The 15,816-nt window shown below is 42.4% G+C and overlaps 2 protein-coding genes across 2 annotated transcripts; one reads left to right on the forward strand and one right to left on the reverse strand.

Moving 5' to 3' along the window:
• Positions 1-298: 298 nt before the first annotated feature.
• Positions 299-3,493, reverse strand: LOC127780359 (vegetative cell wall protein gp1-like). Its single transcript, XM_052307258.1, has 2 exons — positions 2,478-3,493; positions 299-1,926 (listed from the first exon to the last, which is right to left on the reverse strand). The coding sequence occupies exons 1-2, from the start codon at positions 3,428-3,430 to the stop codon at positions 1,920-1,922; spliced, it is 960 nt and encodes a 319-aa protein (XP_052163218.1). The 5' UTR covers positions 3,431-3,493; the 3' UTR covers positions 299-1,919.
• A 3,178-nt stretch (positions 3,494-6,671) lies between these two features.
• LOC127780033 (protein phosphatase 2C 70-like) lies at positions 6,672-15,469 on the forward strand. Its single transcript, XM_052306993.1, has 13 exons — positions 6,672-6,926; positions 9,325-9,511; positions 9,669-9,842; positions 9,945-10,117; positions 10,817-10,975; positions 11,974-12,114; positions 12,177-12,238; positions 12,417-12,552; positions 14,521-14,615; positions 14,712-14,827; positions 14,917-15,046; positions 15,136-15,190; positions 15,268-15,469. The coding sequence occupies exons 1-13, from the start codon at positions 6,750-6,752 to the stop codon at positions 15,418-15,420; spliced, it is 1,758 nt and encodes a 585-aa protein (XP_052162953.1). The 5' UTR covers positions 6,672-6,749; the 3' UTR covers positions 15,421-15,469.
• The last annotated feature ends 347 nt before the right edge of the window (positions 15,470-15,816 follow it).

The following is a 15,816-nucleotide window of genomic DNA, read 5'->3' on the forward strand; positions in this document are numbered from 1 at the left end:
GTTCAGTATATATGTGAAAAATGGAGTATATATTGTCATCTTACAAAGTTCAGTATATATGTGGAAAATGCAGTCTATACTGTCATCTTACAAAGTTCAAAGTTCAGTATATATGTGAAAAATGCAGTTTATACTGTCATCTTACAAAGTTCAGTATAAACCCCTTCATAGAAATTTTCAGTGTATAGCATCATCTAAATAGTTCAGTGCGTACCACTCCGTAGGGAAAAAAAAAACAGTATAAACCTCTCTATAGAGAAATGCAGTATCTACAAAGTTCAAAACATACTACTGACAATCAAAAAATCAGCTTATAATTCTCTACGTAGAATTGCAGTATATACTTCTGCTTAACAAAGGACAGCTTACAAAGTTCAGTACGTACCCCTCCATAAAAAAGTTCAGTATATACCAATCCAAAAAAATGCAGTATGTACTACCATCTTAAAAAGATTAAGTACATACCTGTCACGCCCAGAAATTTAGCCCAAATTTCCAGACTATTTTGTGTATTAAATCCCTGTCCAGGACCAGCCAGGGTACACAGAACGACAAGTAATATACAGTTCCAAACGTAAATAAAGCGTAAAATACTTACAGAAGAGGCACTTAGTCCTCACACCGAAACAAAAGCAGCAGCAGCGAAAAAGGCGATCCTAGCGGGGCTTCAGCTCTACTCCACAGGCAAAACTCAACTGGGGTCTGAGCCTTGGTCTTCCAACTTCGTCTTCAGCTCAGAAGCACTACACTTCTGAGAAGGGGGAATAATAGCAAGGCTGAGTACAACCACCGTACTCAGCAAGCCACACCAATGATGCAGATGTGCAAGGGGAACACAAGGATGGTTTGTGGCTATTTGCATAAAGGCGGTTGTAAAACATTTTATTGAGCAAAACAGTAAAATTGTGGAGTAATTAAAGTAACATTAAATCTCCACTGATCAACGCTACACCACGTTGAACAGGCCCAACCAACCCACCTGAACTACTGTGCATTGGGTCGATTTATTAAGTGAGACTAATCACGATGAATCTGGTCGATCGCCCATAACCGCGGGCACAGCTATTCGAATAGTTTTACTCTGGCCAGAGGTGCACAACTGTACCCACAAGACACAACCCACCGACATGTCACCGCGTCATCATGTGCCCATGATGCACATGTCACCATGTCGAGTGATTGTGACGAGACCCTTCGCATAACCCTCCCCTAACCATCCACACCACGCTAAGGTTTCACCCCCACTCCTCAAAAGGCAGTGGGCGGTCCCCTCTTGCGCCACGGTGAATCCGGCAGCTAGACAACCGGACACCCCGGCCGACCCAACTCCATCACGCCTACCCTCGCCACCGGTGCCTAGGAAAGGGTCGAGCTATATTTCAGATCAAGCAGCTACCCACTCCCGCTTGTGGCAAGCGCTATAAGTCTTCCAGGGTTTCCCGTGAACCGGTCCTTAATTGCCATGGGTGCGACTCACAAAACCATGCACCCACAGCCCACCATTCAGTCGCATTTTAGTTGGATAATTACGACCATGAAATATGGCCAGATGTCTCGAGCACGCAGCTCAATAAGATACTAGAATGTCTAATACTGCAATTATCCCATCGACTGAGCTAGTGGTAATTAAGCATGGCTAAGCATATAGTTCTAGCTAGGTCACATAAGTAACACGAGCTAATCAATTTATCACCCAAGGTTGATAAAGGATAGATATCAAGTAAACATGGCACAAGCGAGCAGATAGGTAAACCCTGATCCCGTGTAATTAGCAAAACATGCATATTTATTTGTAAACGGTAAAACATTTATAAATTAGGATCAACATGCTCAAGGGGAATGTGTGACTTGCCTTGCTTCTTCACTTGGATTTTCTGAACTCTTTTCCTCATGACCGCGATCTTCCGAAACGACGGATTCTACACGCTGGCACGCAAAACAAGCAAAAACCCTAATAAAACCAAGGAAACAGTACATAAAAAGTAAACAAACATGTAGAACTCAATTTTAGATGAATTTTGCAATCTGAATGGCCCAATTCGGAGTTCGAATGAATTAGATATGAATTTTAGAAGTTTTGAGCCATTTAAATGGATTTCTATAATTATTAATGATTTATTGCGCAATTATCAATTATTTTCTCAAAGGAAAAGGCATTCGCTGACGTCAGCAAGAGGCGCCGGCGCCGACACGCGGGCCCCACACGTCAGCGGGTCAAGGAGCTCGGTGCACCGTGGACCGGGACCACAAGGACGGTCCACCGCCGGTCCACGGGATGGACGGCCCAGATCGGCCCAAGCCGATCGGGCGGCTGAGGAGAGTGGTGGCTGGGCACGGGCACAGCCAGGGCTGGCCCGACCGACCACAGAGGGCGACGGCACGCAGACGGCCGGACAACTGGTGGCGGCGGCGGGGCAACGTGGCGCTGGCACGGGAGGCGTCCGGCGAAGAGGAAAAGGAGGAGGGAGGCGGCTCACCGAGAGGCACGGCGACGGAGGGAGCGGCCGTGGAGGGAGGCGGCGGCGCTCCTCGGGTCGACGACGCGGAGGGACTCACGGCGGTGGATGGCGAGGGCGAGGAGGCAGACGAGGTGCAGCACACGACGACGAAGCCGACAAAGGTGACGGCAAGCGGCGACCGCGGCTATGGCGGTGATGATTGCCGGCCGGAGGCGGTGAATGGATGTGGTGGCTCGGGTGTGTGGTGGGAAGGTGGTTTCGGTGGTGGCGAGAGAGAGAAAAACGGTGGCCGAGCTTGGGCTTGTGGCGACGAAGCCGGCGGTGGCGGCGGAGCAGTGCTGCGGCGGTTCTAGCGACGGGAGGCGGCGGCCGGCGCTCACAAAGGCAATGGCGGCTCGGGTTGGCAGTGGAGGTGGCAGCCCGGTGGTGGATTGGGGGAGTGTAGCGGTGGACGGCGTGCGGCGTGGAGTGGTGATGCCGACGGCATGGGTTGCGCGGCGCGGCGGTGGCGCTAGCAGCGACGACGTGCGGCTGGAGGCGACGAATGGGTCGGCGGCCTCGGGTGCACGGTGAAGAGGTGGTTCCGGGGGTGGAGGAGGGAAGGGAAACGGATGCCGGGGTGAAGCGTGGGACGGCGATGCCGATGGTGGCGACGGCGCTGCGCGGAGATGGCGAGAGCGGCGGCTAGAGGCGACCGGAGCTCGCCGGAGAGCGGCGGCGCGCGGGAGCGGCGTGGGGAGAGCGGGAGAAGGCGAGGGAAGCGCCGGCGAGGAGGGGAAACGAGAGAAGGGAGCCCGGGGATGGACTTTATAAGCTCGGGGAGGGAAAACCAGTGCCGGGCGTGGCGGATTTGGGGCGGCAATGACCGGCGACGTGGGTGACATCGTGGGCGAAGTGGAGCTCGATCCCGGCACAATTTTTGGGGGAAACGTGGGGAGAGTGTAGAGGAGGTGGATGGGAACCGATTTCATGCGGTTTGGGCGCGAGGGCGCGAGCGGAAGAGGCCGGAATCGTGGGCGACGTGGGCGGCAATGGCGGCACAGCGGTTTGGATGAGGGAGGCTGGAGGTAGAGGAAGGGTCTGACAAGAGGGTCCCACGGCCCCACTTGTCGGCCTGAGGGGAGGGAGGAGGCGCGCAGGGACGCAAAGCAGACTTGGGGAGGGGAGGCAGACTTGGGGAGGGGAGGCGCGCTGGGCCAGCGGCCCGAGGAGAGAAGGGAGGAGGGGGCGGCCAGCCTGAGAGAGTGGGAGGGCGCCCAGGCCGCGGGGAGGCAAAGGAGACTTGGGCCGAAACCGGCCCAAGGGAAAGAAGGGGAATTTAAATTGTTTTTTTATTTTAATTGATAAAATGAACATTGTGACTTCAAAGTTACTTCTTGAGCTCCGAAAATTCGCGGAAAAAAATCCGGAGAGTATTTTAGAGCACAAATAGTATTGCAAAATATTCCCAGCCAATGATTTTTAAGGGAAAATTTTAATTCTCCCATTAATTCACTCGAATAAATTGCTTTAACTTTTAATATAATTTCTTGAAATGCATAATTAAATGATTTTTAAACCCGAACGAAAATCGGGGCGTTACAATACCCCTCCAAAGAAAAATTCAATATATACAAATGCATAGAAATGCAGTATATGCAAAACCCCTCTCTATACAGAACTGAGATCGTGCATGAACCATACTATGCAGAACCCCTGTCTATAGGCATCAAGATTTCAATTTCTGGTGACATACCTTGGACTGTGGTGACACACTGATTTTCTTGTGACCCTGCAAACAAGAAAATTTAAGGCATCGAGCATCGATCTCGTCGTAGAAAAAAAACCGATACTAACCTACTGCTTTGGATGACCTCCACTACTGAGACCTGTCGATTTTGCCACGGCTGCTCTGCTCCTGCATTCAGGCGACTCCAAATCGATGACCTCTACTCCTGGAACACCAACGAGTGGCAGGTTCTCCAGGTCGATTACCTCTGTCTCCGATTGGTGAAGGAGGAGCCATCACTAGAGCAAGGAACGAGCAGATTCAAAGATCAGAAAAGATCGCTTCTATGATCCTCCACCAGCCACCCAGCCGCCGCTGAATCGTCGCGGGGTCAATCCGAGGAGGTGTCGTCGCTGCCTCCACCTCGCGTCAAACTGCAAATGTAGCGAGAGCTGTTCGATTGGCTGAGTACTAACTGTTGTAATTTAGATAATTAAGCGCTAATTAAGGATCCAGATTATTTTACAAAAGGAAAATCAAAACGGGTCCGCTCGTTGATCCGTTAAGGAGCTTCATCGAGGCTGGTTGAGATGGACGGTAGATGGGAGAGGGAGTACATACACCTGGGTGTATAGATCCATTTTCATATATATATATATATACACACACACACACACTGTTGAACTGTGTATATGGATATTGGGTTCACTAATTAGGCTATTGACACAACCGATGTAGGCAATAAGAGATTGTTGACGTGTCACTTTAATCTACCGATTACCCTAAAGATATAGTTGACGCATCCAACTAGAGATAACAGACATGTCACTATTGGAGATATTCACTATTGGTATATGATTGGGTCCATTGGGTATGCGTCCAACTTGAGATAACAATACAGCTGATGTGCCCAACTAGATATATTGAGCATGTCACTATCAACATATGGTCCACTTGCCATACGTTTGAGTAGAGACAGTGGGCATGTCGCTACTGCTTTAGATAGGTACACTAAGCAGCATGGAGAGAAAGCCATTATCTTCGACTAGAGATAGCAGGTATATCACTACTCCTTTAGCATAGGTTCATCGGTCACATAAAGATATAGTAGACGAGTCCAACCAAAGGTTGTGAGTATATCACTATTGCTTTAGGATTCATCCGAATTTCATCCGCCAGCCAACGTAGTGATGTGGTCGACGTGTCAAACTTGACAAGACATGCATGTCACTGCTGCTACTTTAGGATGGAAGCATAAGCCAACCTAGTGATATAGTTGACGTGTCCAACCAAGATAGTTGTCATGCCACTACTGCTTTAGGATGGTTTCACCGGCTAGCTTATTTATGTAACCGAGGCATGAGGCATCTGAACAAAAAATAGCAGACATGTCACTATTGCTTTAGGATGGGAATTCTAAGCAGCATAGGCATGCACCCCGAAGGCGATGCGTCCAAACAAAAATAGTATGTATGTCACTATAGCCACATGTTGAGTCCCTTGCCCGTTTACTAATGTAACCGACGAGTGATGTTAGTACAACTATAGAATTGGGTTGATAGCTGGCTAGAGATAGTGGGCACGTCACTGTAGCCGTAGCTTAGATCCATCAATTGTGGCTAGTCCTTTGGCAGACCTATCATAGCTAATATGGCCAACTAGAGACTATAGATGTTACCAATATGGCCGATTGGAGTTTTCTCGTAATCATTTATTCGTAACACAACACGACCTATGAGTAATGCACCATGAATAAATAAATTTTACAAACCTTTGGTTATTATTAAACTAGAAAACTTTCGGTGCTTTTTAAGCTAAACCATTAAATTAAAAAAACAAAACAAAGGAAGTTATATCATATTAGGGGCATTTCTCATAGACAATTGTCATGGCAGCTATTTGCTTAACCATAATGCATACGGTGAAGATGCACACAATGTTCTATTTTCTCATGTATCAACTTGTCGTCGCGAATAAAATTATTTAACGAATGCTATGTAATATATTCGTTATTTTCTTTCCTTATTTTGTATGGCAATCGTTTTTTCCTTAATACTTGAATTCTAGATATAACCTTTCAATAGAACGTAAAAAAATCCATGTTTCCTCATGCATGCAACAACATTATTAGTTTACTCCACAATAATTAAAGTTAACTAAAATACAACACTATATAATATTATATAGTAACAATCTTATATCTTTCTCGACTAATATATAGCTTCTTTTTTTTTTCAACTATGATTCTATTATTATCGTCTATCAGCACACACATTCAACGTTAAAACCATGAACAACATTGATGTGAAAGCTAGAGAAAAAAAAGAAAAAAAAAGGGAGAAAGGAAAAAAAACTCTTTTTCTTTCTTTCAAGAGCTACACCGCAAGCTCGTCTCGCAATTGACACCGAATTCACGTTGCCCCCGAAAATAGGGGTTGAGAGAGAGGAAAAAAAAGTAAAAATCCCACGGACGCTAAAAAACGCACGCGCGGCGCACGCGAGAAAGAGAGAGAGAAAAAAATGGCGATGGCGACGCAGCCGTCGTCCTAGGCAAGCTTCCCCCCTCCACCACCACCCCCTCCATGGCCGCGCCGCCCCTCCCCCTCGTCCTCGCCGCCGCCGCCATAGCCTCCCTCGTCATTCTCGTCCTCGTCGTCTTCGCCTGCCGGCGATGGCGGCGCGCGGTGGTAGCGGCGGCGCCGCAGCCGCCGCCGCGGGCGGCGGCGGATGTCGTCGCCGCATCTCCGGTCCGCAGCCAGGTTAAAGATCCGAGCTCCCCTCCTCCCTCGCTTTGATCCGCACCCGCGTCGACGGAATCGAACGTTTCGTCGGATTAATCTGTTATTACTGTTGTTACTATTATTATTGCTACGAACATTTGGGGCTGGCCGCCGTGGAGCGAGCTTGTTCTTGCGAATTTTCGCTGTTTGTTCGTCGTTTCTTTCGGATATGGCCTATCGTTCGCTGTTCCCTCGTCTGGTTGCTGAGGAATCCGTGGAAATGAGGGGCGATTTGGTAAACCCTTGATGGAGACGAGCATGTGTATATGCTGATTTTGGTTGTTTCACTAATGATTGCAAATCTGGGGTTGGATTATGCGCATTAGGGAGGCGTAGCCATGCTTAAAGATACAGTACATTAATGCATTACTACTTGCTACAGATCAATTAAATTAGTATGGGTATAAAAACAAGCATTGGGTTCGTGGACATTAAGGCTGCTTTATTGTTGCTATGATTATAGTATACCAAGCGCATTGATGTATTCATTAGGAAAATGCGGAAATAAATGTACGGCGTTACACCATATTCTGTGGACCATGTTTTTTCTAAAATGGAAATTCAGAAATTGTCGGAGTAATCTGAGGAAGCGTATGGTTAGAGTCACATTTGAAGCTTGGTTCTGAACGGTGGATATCGGGTTTGCGCTAACTTTGTTTATGTGTGCTTCCATGTTGGACAGCGGGAAATATCATGCAATTTAATGGCTATTCATAATTCTTTGCTTCATAAATTTTGTAAATCAAATCTTTACACTTTACAGTAGCAAAATACTGTGGAATGAACACAAGTTGTTGCTTCCTTCAATTGAAAATTAGGAAGAATTTTCTGTTCTTTTTTTATTTTTGGAAAATTTTAGAAAGAACACATGGAGACAAGGAAAAGAATAAAACGGCATGCAAAAAGTGGGGGAAAAAGAGGGAGGATGAGTTGGCCGTCTTCCCCGCACCGCTACCCCGTCACGAGATAGGCACTCCGTCACCCTCCCCCCGTGTCCATCTGCTGCTTATATCTTGCATCCATCTTCTCCCATCAACAGATTCCATCCATAAGCACTGCTGCTGCTCTCTTCTATATGCAGCACATCTTTCCTACGTACTAACTGAAATCTGATCAGTTACTTCTTGGTGGTATTTGATCCCCTCACAATCCGTTCTTCATCTCTGTGTGGAATGCTCATGGAAGCATTCCACAAATCAAAGAAGATGGAGCAAAAACCGGTGAGCTGGATACAGCACCCCCTGATATGTTGTCCTTTTCTTTTTCTCTCCAAATCGTGATTTTTCCAAAGGAAAAAAAGTTTTTTTCCTCGTCCCTCAACTCTTGGTTTGGTTTGGTTTGTATTTCTCGTCTCCAAAACTGATAAAACTCGTCCGTCAACTCTCAAAACTGTTTAGATCTCACCTCTCACTCGTTTATAAGTGGTTTTTGACCTACTTGGTGTAGATATGGGATCTGAGGTTGCTCTAGCTCACTTGTCAGAGAGGTTTTGGCGTCCATGTAAGATCTACGGTGGCAGCGGCGGGGCCTGCTTGTCATAGAATCCTCATGACAGCAGGCCCTACATAGACATATGATCCTGACACCACGTGGGTGAAAACCACTATTAGACAGGTTGAGGGACGATTGCTATGTGGTTTTAAGAGTTGAGGGATGATATTTATCCAGTTTTGATGCTGAGGGACGGAAATTAAATTGAGTGAAGAATTGAGGGACAAGAAATAGACGTTTTTCTTTCAAAATGATGAGCCAGTTAGGTGTCTAGTGGCACAAATACAACATCTAAAATATGAGATACCAGAACCAAAATTTGGAAGGCTAACTCGTTGTTCCTCTCGTAGTTTGTCTTTGTTGTATATTAGAGTCAAGGTGTGATGAAATTTGTAAGTACTGTAGTTCCATTATTCTCTGATTCAACCCTGGCGTGTTTTTTTTTTTGTCATTAGTGATATGAAGTTACTGCAAGTATGTTAGAGATATTTCAGAAGATTTACAGTGTGTCCCATGCTCAATAATATATTGAGTTTCGCTGTTGTATCTTGCATTTTTGGACAGTAAGTTAGATGATTTATTCAATTTCATGAACCTTCCAGATTCACTCACTTAAGCATTTCGTTTTGATGGGAACTTGCTCAAGTTATTGTCTAAGCTGACAAAACTCCATGGAGTATGTTTCTTGCATGCAAGATGTTTGAGAGGATGAAGTTTCACATTTTGTTTTATCTTCTAAAACCTTTTCTTATAAAATCTGACTGCACTCTTAATTATTTCTTGAAAAATTCCCACCACATGATCTACATCAATCTCTTCCTTCCATTGATTGCAGCGTGGAAATCCATGTATTTTTTGTTTGATGATTTGCGCTCTGCATTTGCAGAATGAGGATTTAAATAAGCCTCTCCTTGAAATTCTGGATGATCACTCTAGCCAGAGTAACACTTTTCCTGGAAATGTTGTTGGAGAATCTTCAAAAGTTCAAACAAGCAGGAGTGGTACTTCACCAAGAAGTCATGGAATAAGTGATTCTGGCAGGACTTATCCTGCTGATTCCTGCACTCCGCAAGGTATGTATAATGATGCCCAAACCTTTAGTAGCCTCCTGACATAAAAATCAACTTTCTTCAATTTCTCTCGTCTTTGTTGCGTTGATCATCTCAGTTGAATATTGAGTGTTTACCAATGTCAACTCCTGAGTAACAGAAATTGCTATGAATTTTGTAGGAGAAACTCATGTGATCGATGTTACAGATGATACATCTGAAGAGTTCCATTTGGGAAGCACACTGAAGTGTACAAAACAGACAAGTTGGTCAAGGCCTGATAAAAAACACAAAAGATGGGGTTCTGGAGAGGATAATAAGAATGGAAGCATTTCTCTAAAAGATAATACATATCGTACGATATCCCTCAAACCTGATTAGAATGTTTCAGTAGCTATGCCTTGCAAAGGTTTGAATTTGTATACGCATCTAACCCAATCTTTTGCTAGAAATGCAGGAAGCAACCTAGACGTAGAGGTCATTGCTGGCCCATCTCACGGAATAAGTTGTTCCCGACAGTCAACTAGTCCTACAATCCCGATAACTCTTGGAAGGGTCCCCCCAAGTGATTTGGTGTTGAAGGACTCTGAGGTGTCAGGGAAACATGCTCGAATAAATTGGAATGCAAAGGTAAGTTGTTCAGGAACTATTTATTCATTTCTTGTGCCTTCGATTTAGTGCTATTTATCTAGTTGTTTCCCCAGCCTTGTAACTAAACTGGAATGGTGATGTTTGTAATGAAACTTAACATTACCATTTTGTTTGATTTGTTTGGTCAAATATGTGCTTTTGTTCTATAGTAAGATGCACCTTTTGTTCAATAGTAAGATGCACCTTTTGTTCAATTAGAGCCCAGGACTCAGCTGACTGATCAAAATGTTGAGAATTGAGATGCTAGGGTGGTATGATGGACACATACTCCTGACCTAATGCCACAAGATCCTGAACTCACGCTTTTAGAGAAAACTATTTTTTAGTTTTTGTTCATACAGGAACTCAATAAACATTTTCATCCATTTCTAAAGAGAAACTGTTTCTGCCAGAAAGGTTTGCATGCTACATTTTCTTTCAGCATCTCTTTACTGTTAGCTAGTTATTAATGAGCAGAAGCTTATTTCCTTGGCTGTAACTATGAAAAATTATCTTTGAGCACAGGATATGTGTGCACGAGAAGGCTTGTGCGCACAAGATATGTTCCCTTATCTTTGAGCATTTAACGAGTAGAAAATTGTACAATGGAAGGCTACCTAGTATTATAGCTATATGCTGTAAGCAAATATACCAATCTTGCATTGGTTTACATAAAATGAAGTGCTTGTTCATATGCAGACATTGAAATGGGAAATTGTGGACATGGGCAGCTTGAATGGGACATTTGTGAACTCTCGTGCAGTTCACCATCCAAATGTTGGGTCCAGGCACTGGGGTGAGCCAGCTGAACTAGCAGATGGTGACATTATAACTCTAGGAACTTCATCAAAACTATCTGTAAGTTTTTTATATGCTTTCAGCATCTCTTCTTGTTTCTCTCATGTTTGCTGAAATATTTGCTTAACTCCCATTTTCTTTCTTTCGGGGCATAATTGGACTAGTGTACTAACTTCCTTCATTCATAGGTTTTATACTAGTCTGACATGAAGCTTCCAGAATTGTTAAACAGGCATGCCTTATAGAATTCGTCTCAGCAATTGTGAACCCTACACATGTTAATTCCTAGTTATCCATAATCTGAAACCATTAGTATTTCTTTAAGATAAATAAAGCTAGTAACTGTGCTTTGAATGAAAAGATATTTATTTTCAGTCATTGTTCAGTCTTGTGTACTGAAGATACTTATTTTCATTTTTATCAGTATTCCCTTCTGTTCTAAGCCTGTCTGCTGTCAGCCCATTCCAAGAATAATTTCCTTATGTTTGATCCAATTTAAGTTGAAAAAGAATGTGCTTCCTGAACACAACTCGGATAAATATCTGCTAAAATGGTTTGGTTGGAGATGAGGGAATTGTGCAACTTTGTATCATCAATTTATTACCAACAAACTAGTTGCTCTATTCGGTAGAGCTACATTGATTTACTGCACTAAGATAAGTATGCAACTAACACGACCAAGTCTCCTTATCCTGTTAATTGGTTATCCTTGCTGAATATTTGATTGCTCCAGTCCCTAATTTAAAAATTCATTCAACATTCTTCCTGAAAATAAAATATGCTGACTCACCAAGACGCTGCTCTTATTTTGAATTTCAATCAAACCATGTTCTGGAAATTAGGATTTTGGAATACTCCAGCTATCACAAACCGTTTTTTCTTTCCTGGCCAAGTACTCTAATTCATAAGCTGAAGTTTCTTCATTGTATTGGTAATCACATTCATCATTCAAGTTGCTCTGCGACATATTTGAAGTTCTATGGCGCATTTTCTTTAACCTATTCTTTGGTAGCATTCTTATGTTCCATTTTATAATTTGCGTTGCTATGTCACTGAAGGTCCAGATCTCACTGCAAAATCAGCGAGTCCCTGCTGGGATTGGTATGGCATCTGATCCAATGGTGGGCCGTCGAAGTGGAAAGAAGCTTGCAATGGAGGATATAAGCTTTTGCCAGTGCCCTCTGCAGGGTGTTGAACAGGTGCTGACCATTTAACTATGATAAATTTATATGCCTGTTTTTGATACCAACTGGTTTTGCAGTTTGGACTCTTTGGAATTTTTGATGGACATGGTGGTGATGGAGCTGCCAGAGCTGTCAGCAAGTTAGTCTTTCATTCCCACCTGATATTCAATATATATCATGGATATATTTTATTCTAACATATGAGGATTCATGTACTAACTTATATCTAATGGAACTTACTCTTGCATTAGTAATCTTATTATTTATCATCATAGCCACATGAAAAACTGATGTTTTCTCCCCCTCCTGATTTCTAGGATTTTTCCAGAAAATGTGGCAACTCTTTTGTCTCACCATGAGACAAAAGAAAAGGTTCTTTCATACTCTGATGCTTCTGACGTTCTTAGATATGCTTTTACTATGACAGAAGCTGCAATCGATCATGAGTATGAGGTTGGTTCTCCTATTCTCTGATCTGATTATTTTTGTTGTATGGCTTGAAATTGCCAAAGTAGGTTTTGGTTTAAACTTCTTTGCCCCTAGTATGGTGATTTAATTTGTACTCCATGGGTGGTTCAAATGCTTGCATTAAATTAAAAGTAAATTTCACAAAACTACATGTACTTTGCCCAAACTATCACAAAACTACAGATTTAAGACGATATATCACAAAACTACAAATTTAGAACCAAATTTATCAAAGAACAACAGATTTAAGATGGAGTATCATAAAATTACATGTTTAGTAATAAAATTATTACAAAATTACATGTTTTGCACCAAGTTAAGTACAAAACTACAACATTTATAACTCTAACATAATAGTACTTGTAGGAATTTAAACTTGTAAAATATATGTAGTTTTGTGATAATTTGAGTATTAAATCTGTAGTTTTGTGATGCTTGGTCTTAAGTCTGTAGTTTTATGATAAATCTTGTGTTCAATCCGTAGTTTTGTGATACGATGTCTTAAATCTGTAGTTTTGTGATATGACGTCTTAAATCTGTAGTTTTGCGATAATTTGATCAAAGTACTTGTAGTTTTGTGAAATTTACTCTTTAAATGTTTAGCTTTTTTAACCATCCTTTACCTTTACTATCATTATTTTTGTTGTTGTTAAACTGTTCACTACTGAGATAGATTTGTCATTACCAACACTAAAAAAATTACATTAGCTGAGACCTGTTTCTTATCATATATCTAGTTCCATAAATGAAACAGTCAAGTCCTGTTCTGAATGAAGTACAGTCATGTCCTATTCTATGATTTGAGCTTTGCCGTGAACTTGCATTAGCATAGTTTAACTAAATTTTCTATGCTTGGTACATGGTAACAAGAATCCCGAAGTTCCAATGTGGTTGCCTATTGCAACTTAGTAAATTCATTTATGGATGTTCCTAGCTGTCGTCCATTTCAAGGTTCTGACATGTGATAACTTTTTATTAAACACTTTGGGGGTGCCTAAAAATGGTTTTGGGAAGCATCCATATGATTTCTGAACCACTTTATGTAGTGCCCTGCTGACTAAAAGTTCAGGTATTCCACATTTTACAAACAGTAAGGCGAAGAATAAAAGATATCCTGTCCCACACTGTGCAAATCATAGGTCTGCATCTAGTTAATTTAAATCCATCTTTGATCGGAACAACAATGATATGCTTTAGTTAGTTCCTGCTAGTAGTTGCAAGTTGCATACTCCCTCCATCCCATAATATAAGGGATTTTGGAGGGATGTGACATATGCTAGGACTACGAATCTGGATAGGCACTTCCAGATTCGTAGTCCTAGGATATGTCACATCCCTCCAAAATCCCTTATATTATGGGACGGAGGGAGTACTCAACTAGCCGTTGGTGAGCAGTATGCATAACTGCTAATATCATCACTGATTCCATCCACAGGATTCAGATTTAGAAAGTTTTTCTCCAAAACATTAGATCTTGTTGCGAAAGTTTTTCTCCTGAACATTTAGATCTGGTTGTGAACTTCATCTGGATATGGTTGATACTAACTTTATTGATTCGCTGCTAGTTGTTGCAGACCTAGGCAGTCATTTATAGAGCAGGACTTTTATTTGCTAAATCAATATTTTCTGATCCGACCCCCATGATTTGAATTATAAGTGCTTTCATCCATTATAGATTTTGTTGCAAATATTATCCACAAATGTATATACTAGGTACTTCATTAGCTTACAATGCCAAAAATACTTCATGAGCTCTTTTTTGGGTTGAAACCTAGAGGTAGCAACAATTGTTTCTTTTCCTGTGATTCTGCAGTCTGGCCTGTTTTTCATTATCAGTAGCTTCCACATTATCGATACCATTTTAGCCATCAATAGTTTTGTGCCTTTTCTCTTCAATTATTTTTACACGATAACAACTGCTGTGGTTTATGATATTTGTGCGTACTATTTCAGGGGTGCACAGCAACAGTCCTGCTGATTTGGTTTGATCAAAAGAAAGACTGTTTTGCCCAATGTGCTAATCTAGGTGATTCAGCTTGTGTTATGAGGTAAAAAGTACCTTTTTACTTTATTTTCTGAAGTTTAGCCGTTTGTCTGTTGACTGTAACCTCCAGTTTTTTATGTATAACATCTGCTTTTGTCAGTGTCAATGGAAAGATGATTGAAATGACTGAAGATCATCGAGTAGCTAGTGTAACTGAACGAGCTAGGATAGCAAGAGCTGGACAGGCCCTGAAAGCTGGCGAAGTCCGGATTAATGGTTTGCTCTTTGCCCGTTTCAAGTTTTGAGTGCAAGTCTGAGATTACCATAAATGGTGAAAGCTATATTGTTATTTTTTATTTCTCCAGGACTTAATCTCGCCAGGATGTTCGGAGATAAGTTTCTAAAAGAGCAAGATTCACGCTTCAGCTCAGAACCATATGTGAGCCAAGCTGTTCACATTACAAAAGCATGCACAGCTTTTGCAGTTATTGCTAGGTAACATGATTTCTCAGTGCTGCGAAGGTAATGCTTACTGATGTAATGTGTCAATCATGACCTTCCGGTGATTGTTTGCATGTGTGCAGCGATGGGCTCTGGGATGTTATTAGTACTAAAAGGGCAGTTCAGCTTGTTGTTGAGGTGAACGAGCACACTGTTTTTTCGTGTTAGTTGCATTGTTCTTTTAATTGTTGTCTCATGCTGGTCATATGTTGCAGGGTAGGGAGAGAAACAGTGGTGATAGTGCCTCGGCGGACAAAGTAGCCAATCGTATACTAAGTGAAGCTAGGAATTTGCGAACCAAGGACAATACATCCGTAATATTTGTAGATTTTGACATCTTGAGAACAGACCATTGTATTGCCAAATGATTTTGACTATTTTTGGGACACCATATTCCAAGAAATCATTTGCCTGGCTGTTGCTCGTCGCTTCCATAATTTTGCTTCAGCTATGGTGTCAAGATGCTGCAATGTCATGAAGTGTTGCTTACCTATCCTGTGACTGTAAATTATGTGGACTTTTAAGTTAGCTTATTATTGGATCTGATAGACTGATGTAACCAGTGTCATTGCCTTCATACACTGCCTCATCATTTGATTAGGTGGTTATCTTTCAGTAGATTTAACTTTAAATTTCTTGATGAAAGCTCAAGCATAAAGTGCATATGCTTGATGTTCATCAGAAACCTTTTACCATGTCACAGAATATACTACAGTAAGCCCTCCAAGGACATCCTGCCAAGTGAAAACTGCTGTGATTTCCCA

This window comes from Oryza glaberrima, chromosome 7 (genome assembly GCF_000147395.1).
Source record: "Oryza glaberrima chromosome 7, OglaRS2, whole genome shotgun sequence".
NCBI classification, from domain to species: domain Eukaryota; kingdom Viridiplantae; phylum Streptophyta; class Magnoliopsida; order Poales; family Poaceae; genus Oryza; species Oryza glaberrima.